The sequence below is a fragment of the Trachymyrmex septentrionalis genome, unplaced genomic scaffold, assembly GCF_001594115.1.
Source record: "Trachymyrmex septentrionalis isolate Tsep2-gDNA-1 unplaced genomic scaffold, Tsep1.0 scaffold14, whole genome shotgun sequence".
In the NCBI taxonomy this organism is placed as follows: domain Eukaryota; kingdom Metazoa; phylum Arthropoda; class Insecta; order Hymenoptera; family Formicidae; genus Trachymyrmex; species Trachymyrmex septentrionalis.
This window is the reverse complement of record NW_017304543.1, coordinates 4,333,418-4,342,430: the sequence shown is the minus strand read 5'-3', so window position 1 is coordinate 4,342,430 and position 9,013 is coordinate 4,333,418. Positions and strand designations below refer to the sequence as shown.

The following is a 9,013-nucleotide window of genomic DNA, read 5'->3' as shown; positions in this document are numbered from 1 at the left end:
TTTAACATAATGCTAATGCCATTCATATCGTCAGTGTTACGAAAGAAATGAAAAAATATTATACCTTTGACATCAATTAATTCAAATTTAGTAAAGACAAAATAAAATGTGAAATTTATATTAACAATAAATTGTAAAATTTACATTGCATATTAAATCTTGTGAGCTTTTTTGTTAAAAGTTTACTCATTCGGAAACATCCGTATTTTCAATGCTTCTCGAGACGTGCTATTTCTTTCGCGTTCCTATACGTTTCCTTATCAAAAGTTTCAAAGCGCGCATCTATTATCTATCTAAACCGTCGAGCATCCGCCTGACGTTTATTTATTCACATAGGAATGTCCAGCGAAGGCCTTACCGCCCTATAACGCTCCCTCACGCGTCGCCTTTTCGACAAGGAGAAAGACAGACCGACGAAGAGAGACCGAAAGAACCGCCAGAATCGAAAGGGAGAAAAAAAAAGAAGAAACGAGGAGAGCATATACCTGTTCCACGCGCGAGCACGCACACGCAAACTGCGTACAGAAACGCGACTCCTCACGCGTGTATGCACGCACGCACGCACGCACGCACGCTCATCCCCCACACAAACGCCCTTAAGCACGAGGCCCAAGCAAGAACGCGTGCGCCCTCGTACATGTACGCATGCACACATGCAGACGCACGCTCCGTTCGGTGAGGATAAAACCGGACGAATGGAGGATTGGAGGAAGGGAGAGCCGGTGGATGGGAGTAGGCGCGCGCCACGAATGTGAGGAAGGGAGGACGGCTCGCGTCTCTTCCCCTTCCCCTTTGTCGTCATACATGTCTTCTTTACTAGTGACGGCAGTGAGCGCGATATCATTGGTTCAGACTCACAAATTATCAGTATATGCGAAAAAATGCGAAAATTTTCTTAGTACCATTTACATTTGTACCCTATGCGTCATCTGTTACCCCCCTTTCACAGTTCTTAACGTTTCGTGAAGAAAATGAACTTTTCTCTACTGGGTAAGGTATTGAAGTGAAGCTTATTTTTGTATACATTTCCAAATCAATAATGAATTAACGACATATTGATTGTTGAAATTGTCAAAGAATTCTAAATTTGGTCGAATGTTTCGCAATGCACTTTTTAAACTGTGTGCTACGTAAGATGAAGATACGTGCCGCAGTCGTGCCCATCGCTATACTCTTCCGCCGCTACTCTCCCCACTGTTGCAGTCGTCTCGGGTACTCGTATGTTCCGTGCCACCGGGCTCCCTTACCCTCCTCCTTATACCTCTTCGTCTTCTGCACAGCTTCTCTACAGCTACAGCCGCAGACCTCTCCATCTCCTCCCACTCCTTGTTCCTCATCATTCTTCTTCTTCTTCTTCTTCTACGGCTTCTGTCTTCGTCGTGTGTTCTACACTTCGCTTTCTCGCCATCTCGCTCAGTCGACTTGCCCGGGCCTCCGGACCAGCTTTTCTTTCTCCCGGTAACTGTTCAAATTTCGATTCCCGAGACACCACGAGACCGGTGGGGATGTGGACCCTTCGTATGCGCGCGCCAGTGTCTCTCACATGAGGATCACATGCGGAACAGGATTAGATGTATGAATATTGGGCCTTATTGTATTTGAAACTATTTAGTGAAAAATTAATTCCTTCGTAAACAGATTTTGCATAGCCTGCGAATTAATTCTTATTCGTAGATAACTTGCAAAAACGTTCTTTAAAATAATAATAATATGGACTGCGGTGTCAAAATTTTTTAATGTTTCTTTCTCTTACCGTTTCATACTTTCTTTCTTGCTAATATTATTTTAATCGTATCGAAATAAAAATTATTTGTAATTCTTGCAAGATATATATTTTCAAATCATGTTTTTATTGCACGTGATATATTAACATTTTATTTTCATATAAAGAGGAATTTGGATAAAAAGAATACAGAAAAATACATTATAATTATAATATTTATACATATATACGAGAATTAATTGCCTTGTCATAGACGCAATAAAAAATGAGATTATAAGCTATATCTTCCAATTTATCTTTTTCTAGCATTTGCTTATCAATCTGTCAACTACTTTGACGGCACACGCCGACGATAAGCCGGCTATCATATCGCGATAATGCGGTGTGCTTCGAAAAGCAAATCGGTAAACAGATCGGGATAGTAGCGGTGTACTAGTAAGGACGATCGAAGATGAGAATCTCGGGCAGCGTAGGGCCTTTGGGACCGTAGTAGTGGGGAATCACGGGGGTATGAGGCGCTGCGGGCCGGTAAAACGGGGGAAGGGGAGAAGACGGGGGTTTAGGACCCGAGATCGAGTGCGCGTGGGGATAGGCGCGTGCCCGACCCGGGGTATATAAGGCCCCGAACCCTCATTGGCTAGGCATTTCGGGAGCCAGAATCGTACCGAGAGCATCGAGGGTGCGGTTTAATTTTTCTTCCCACGCTTTTCTTTTCGGTCGAGTAAACCACACACACATACACACACGCTTTCGTCTGTTTTTCTTACCTCTATAATCGCGCTTCCTACCGAGGTGTTAACGAGTAGTATCGACCTCTCCTCGACGAAGTTTCTCTTCGATACGTCGAGCAGTGTACGTCGCACGAAGGTCGCCTGGCACGCGCTGCTACAATTCCTGCTCCCGGGTAGTGGGGGGATTCGGATCCGTGATATGACCTTAGTGGGGCCCACGGAGGAGAGCGTTTTGCCCATCATGCTAAGTGTGCAGCAGCAACATCACCACCATAGCCTTCACGCCACTTCGAGCGCGCAGACCCATCGCGGCAACGTAATAGTCTCCACCAACAGTATGCCAACCAACAACAGTACTCTACAACACGGTTGCAAACGATCCAAGATCTACGGTCAAGCAACTGGACCTTATGGCACGGTACCACATCAACCTGCCTCGGTGGCTAGGCGAAACGCGCGTGAGCGCAACAGGGTGAAACAGGTGAACAACGGGTTCGCCACTTTGAGACAGCATATACCACAGACAGTGGCACAAGCACTAGGAAGTAGTACTGCTGGTACTCACGGAGGATCCAGAGCTGGCAGTAAAAAACTGTCTAAAGTGGAGACCTTGAGGATGGCAGTGGAATACATCAGGAGTCTTCAACGTCTTCTGGAAGAACACGACGGTGGCTCAGAGTCCAGTGGATCTTCGCCCACTTCTTCAACATCCTCCAACTCTGAAAATGGCGTGAGTTCCGATTCTAATCATTCGGCGGAATTAAGACTACGGGGTAGTATCACCGGGGAGATCCGTCATCACAGTAGTCCACATGGATCTGATCTCCGGCATCAACACCTTAGGCAGAACCCAAGTCCGACGACTTTTGTCCCGACAACATGCTCGGAGACGTCGAGTTCACCAACGCCAAGCTTCGTCTCCGAAACTTCGTCAGCCGGAAGTCAAGGTTACAGCACACCTGGCACTCTTTACACGACACATTCCGACAGTTACGACAATTACGAGCCGATGAGCCCGGAGGACGAAGAGTTGCTGGATGTCATCTCCTGGTGGCAACAAAGTCAGTGAGGACGTCGCTGGGCTCTGCGTCCTTCTGAAGGTTGGTGTTGTGATCTGATGTTTTTCTCTTGTAGTTGTAACTGCGGGTCATTCACGTTGCAAGGTCTTGTGGCCTCAAAGAGTTGCATCGCGTGTCATAATTGTGAATGTCAGTTTTATGTCATCTTACTAAAAAAAATCTTTGTGACTCAGTTAATTGTGAATCTTGTGATGTTGTACATCAAACATAATTTTATTACAATTTTTAATCAGTACGTTTTATCATCTTCATTTTTGTCCGAATAAGCTGTTTTTAGATAAAATTTTTCAGATAACGTCGTCTTTTTTAGAAAAATTAATCTAAGAATTAATAATCGATTTTTGACAAATGTCGTTGACACAATAATATTCGATCGCGATTTCTCAAAAAATATTTTTTTTTTTTGTGTGTTTGCTACCCTCACCAGTTGACAAACGTATTCGGTTCACGGGGGAATATCTCGCTACGTTACCGGGAAGCTTAAAGAAATTTCCGAGTAAATTTGTGACCTTGCCCCCTTACAATGGCGCGCACGAACCCTCGCTGAAACCATTCAAATCGCAGACTCCATTCAGAGGGGCACCGCGTATACATTCGAGGAGCGACGCTTTTGTACCGCGATTTCTTTCACGGTACGTTAATGCACGTACATGTGTGCGTGAGTGTCGGTCCCTCATCTACCGTTTTTTCCCCGATTCCACCCCGCCCCTCGTCCTTCAGCGACGTTTTCAAGTCGCTCGATCCGATCATCGGGGAATACCTTTTTTCGGTTGGATATGTACATTGTATAAAGTAAGCTCAACATTTAATATAAATGAAATATCATAAAGATTATTTCAATTTCTCATATTTTGAAGATTACAGTATTGTTCAAATAAGATTTTTAAATAATTATTAAATGTAACAAATTCGAGACAAAAATAATAAATAAGAATATAATAATAATAATAATAATAATAGTTCAAAGACCTCACAACAAATCGCGAATATAGAAGAAATTTGATTGTCTTTCAAACTTCGAGTTTACCTCTAATCTTGATGGACGTAACTTTCGGATCTCTCGTCACATTCTATATGCGTGTGTGTGTGTGTGCGTGTGTATCTTCCCTTATCCTCATCTTTCACTTTTCTCCCATCCCTCATCTTTCTTTATCCACCGTCCCGTTCCACCTCTCTTTTTCATGAGGACGATTTCGTTTGCCGCGTTTAACTTGAATGCATCTTTCAAGATATTCCCGTCCCTCGTTTGTCGGTTTTTGAACCGGTACGTTCTCTCTCTCTTCTCTACTCCTTTCCACTTTTTATCTCGCTTTTGCCCACGAAGAGCATGCAGGACTCCTTTACAGTAAAACCGCCCTTACCTGAAATCATCCCCTGCTTCTTCCATCTCGTATACCTGCAGGACTTCCTTTTTATCATCCTCTACCAACGAGAAACCCGCGATCTATTCGGACGAATCGATATCATACTGAAAGCGCAAGCATTGAATATCGTCTTTGGGTCGCATCATTCGCGTAAAATTTTGTGTATAACCAAAGTATGCAATATATATGTATTGTGTGTGCGTGTGTGTGTGTGTGTGTGTGTGTGTGTGTGTGTGTGTGTGTGTGTGTGTGTGTAAAACAAGAAAATAAAGGAATATTTATAAAATTATTTATATATATATACCTATATATACTTATAATTCTATAAACATTCTTTCAATTTCTTTACTCAAATAAAAATCCTTGTCTCACGTATTAATAATACTGAATACGCATATCTAATAGAAACTCTTCCGTTTTCTGTTACAGCAATGACCAAATGCAAAGGCACGCGTGTAGATCAAAAATCAAAAACAATGCAAACAAGAGAAATAAAGGTAAATGAAGAAAGCGGCTGTTGCATTAACTATAATCTAGTCATATTACTTTGCACTTTGTCGTCTGAACTACGTAAAATGTTATTCTCTATTATATAAATGAGAAAGATCTTTGGAAATATATATCGTCTCTAAAACTACGTGTCGTATATTGATATCGAATTTTGAAACGTACAATTAGAAGTAATACTTCAAAAGTACATGATAAATGCATTGCAATTTCTAATTATGTTAGCTTTCTATTTTGTAATTTATTATGACGTTTTCTCGTATTTCACTATCCAAAAGTAAATATAAAATAGGGGGCGTACCTATACAATTATTTATTCAGGATGGCTCACCCATCTTAATGTCTTCAAATTATATTTAACTATTTATTGCGTAACAAAAATATTATTAATAAAAGTAACGTGGTTTTAAGAAAAATGCAAAAATATTACCGAAGAAATGTCGAAATTTGACATGGAATACATTTTTACTTTAGCTTAATATTCTTATATACAAAATTGAAAAGTCGACTTATATAAAAAGTCATATGATTTCATTTAATTGATTGGGAACAACTTCATAGAACAAATTTATGCTATAATATATATTTCTCTCGAAATCATGTAATTTTCATTCAAAACATTTCAATGAATAGTTTACTAATAATAATTTGAGGTCGTTTTTAAAAAGAGATCCGTCGACAGGAATTATGATTATTATTGTGTATATGGAAATAATTATATACTAATTTTATATATATTATATTATATATTACATTTACATTTATATATTATATTATATTGTATTATATATTGTATTACATTATATATTATTATTACACAATAATAATAATTATACATATATGTATATATATGTTAAAATGATTAATTCGCGGTAATTCCATAAAATCTGTATTCTATGGAACGACTGCCTATATCAGCGAACGTAAGTGTTAGTGCTGTCAGTATTTAGATATTCGAGTATTTCGAACGTTACTCGAACGTGTATACAAATATTTAATTATTTTTTATATAACTGCATTGCATACTTATATATTATTATATTTACATTATTATAATTATAATTATGTTGTTATATTATTATGTAATAATTATTTACAATGCTGTTAGTATGAGTCGAGTAATCTCTATATCAAGTACCTATCCATTACTCAAATTCAAAGAAATTACATATGTATTCAGATACATTATATTAAGTTACACAGTTATTTTTGGACAGAACTTTGATATCTGTGGCTAACCAGTTTTTATTTTTTCTTCTGTGTAGATATTCATCTAATGTGTCTCAACTATAAAAATTATTAATAATAAAAGCGATATAATATTATAATATTAAGATTTTATATGTTTATATAAATTATTTATGCGTTTTAAGGGATTGAATAGCATTATCTATTTTAAAAAAATGTTCAGAGAGTAATGCTATACATTTTTTTATATTTGTTAGAATATAGTATTACTCTCTGACTATTACTCACTGAACGTGTCTTTTCATGGATTGTCTTTCTTAAAATATAAACGTATGTATACGACGTAAAATCGAGACATAATCTCGTCGTTATTTAGTGTTCATTTCCTAATCATTTGAAGTAAATTTATTTTGGAATAAGTACGCAAGTACTCAAGTAACATTTGAAATACCTATGTACCCGACTATTGACAGCACTAATAATTTGTACAATGCGCCGTAAGTTATGTATGAAAGAAAAATGGATGAATCATACACAATGGAGCAAACTTGTATACTCGCCCGGAGCGAATCGATCGATGTTTCGCGATCGATAGTGTCTTCTTGTAAATAAAAAAAACATTGTAATAAGATTTGTTAAATATAACGAATGACGTTACAAATAACTTTACAGAATTATTATTTATCAAGCTACCCTGACTCCAATTCCATATATCACATTGAAAATATATTTTTCAATATACTCGTATAATAAAATATACTCATATATATATTTATTTGATTTCCTCTACCAGGAGACACTTCTCGCATCAAATATTATATTTTTCAAATATATTTTTTATTAGTGTATCTTTTTATGAAGGAGAGTCGCATTCAACTATAGAATATATTTATAATTGTTTGAAATAAAAAATTCTAGAAAAATTTAATTTCAATTCGGAAAATGATACAAAAGTAGAAAAGGAAAGAACAGTTGCGGAAAAAATATGAAATATATTAAAATTCATCACAAACACGTAGAGGCACTATATAGTTGCGCATTTTTTTATGTTTTCGTAATATTTTCAATTTTAGTAAGTCTCATAAAATACTTGTTAATGATAAGAGTATAACGGCTGTTTGAATTCGTGACAAAATTGTGCGTGTATTATTATCTTGAGTACACCCCGTTCCACTGTAAATTATGTATAATTACTTGTATCCAATTCTGCAGGTGCAAGAAATTTTTTGTTTTAGTCATTTGGCTATAAATTGGTAATTTACGAATAAATTTCAATTCTGCACCTGCACTTAATACAGATTAATTAATGAGAAACAGATATAAAAGAGAACTTAACACCTGTCATACATTTTCCAAAACTATAGCATTTTTTCAGAAATTATGCATATATTGACCACAGAAATTGATGATATAGTACAGAAAAGAATTGGTCTCGATTATTTCTGTCAGTATTTCTATGTCTTCCTGAGTAAATGATACGCGAAAATAACAGTAATTTGCCCATCGTGCGCCTTTTTAGCTATCTCACGATTTTCGAAACCGCAAAACGACTGAATTAGCATTAAAGATTTGCTACAAATGACTGACCAAATTCAATACATCAATTTAACACAGTGTCGCTACGAATCATTAAAACGGTATATTAAAAATAAAAATATTTAAATTACTATACAAATATATCTTTAAATATTGATTATAGATATACGAGTTCTTACGAAATGTATAGATTAATAATGAGTTATGTAGGATTATTATTTCTGACTCTTTTCTGGAATTTTTTCATATATATGTGTATATATATATATATTTAAATTTATTAAGACTCATTTTAAATATCTCTTAGTATTTCAGATTTAATATATTAAAAGGCAGATTTTATGCAACTTTTACTATCTCTCTAATAGCTGTTGTACACTAACCTGATCTAAATATAAAAGTGAGATATCTCAATTAATAAAATATCCACTATATTTTATCTAATACCACAATAAAATGTATTGAGAGTTTCGCGATTTAATTCGTTTCTGTATTTTTATTAAACATCTTTACGACAATTTGTGTACAACGGCTTTAAAATGCACCGAGTGAATACCAGCTCTCTGCCAGTGAAAAACGCTATAATTCTCTTATCTATCTCGACGAACTAATAATATGAAGAGGAACAATAATCGAAGTTTAAGAAAACACACGGCAACCGATCGTAAGCCTGTCTTACCGGTACAACAAGTTAAAAGGCGAGTTGTCTCAATGGCGAATTAAAATTAGATCCGTTTGGCTGGTGAGGATTCTTGCCAAAAACAACTAATAACTAGTCTTCGTAGTTGCCCTGCTAGTTCAGACTCTTTCAAATTGGATTTAAAGTTCAAGGATGGAACTCATTGTGTGAATATACATATATACATATATTATTATTCTATAAAA

At 36.5% G+C, this 9,013-nt stretch overlaps 1 protein-coding gene across 1 annotated transcript; it reads left to right on the top strand.

Moving 5' to 3' along the window:
- The first annotated feature begins 2,484 nt into the window (after positions 1 to 2,484).
- Positions 2,485 to 5,405, top strand: LOC108745475 (achaete-scute complex protein T3-like). The gene is made up of 2 exons (XM_018481644.1): positions 2,485 to 3,554; positions 5,327 to 5,405. Exon 1 carries the CDS (start codon positions 2,654 to 2,656, stop codon positions 3,521 to 3,523), a length of 870 nt encoding a protein of 289 aa, XP_018337146.1. The 5' UTR covers positions 2,485 to 2,653; the 3' UTR covers positions 3,524 to 3,554; positions 5,327 to 5,405.
- The last annotated feature ends 3,608 nt before the right edge of the window (positions 5,406 to 9,013 follow it).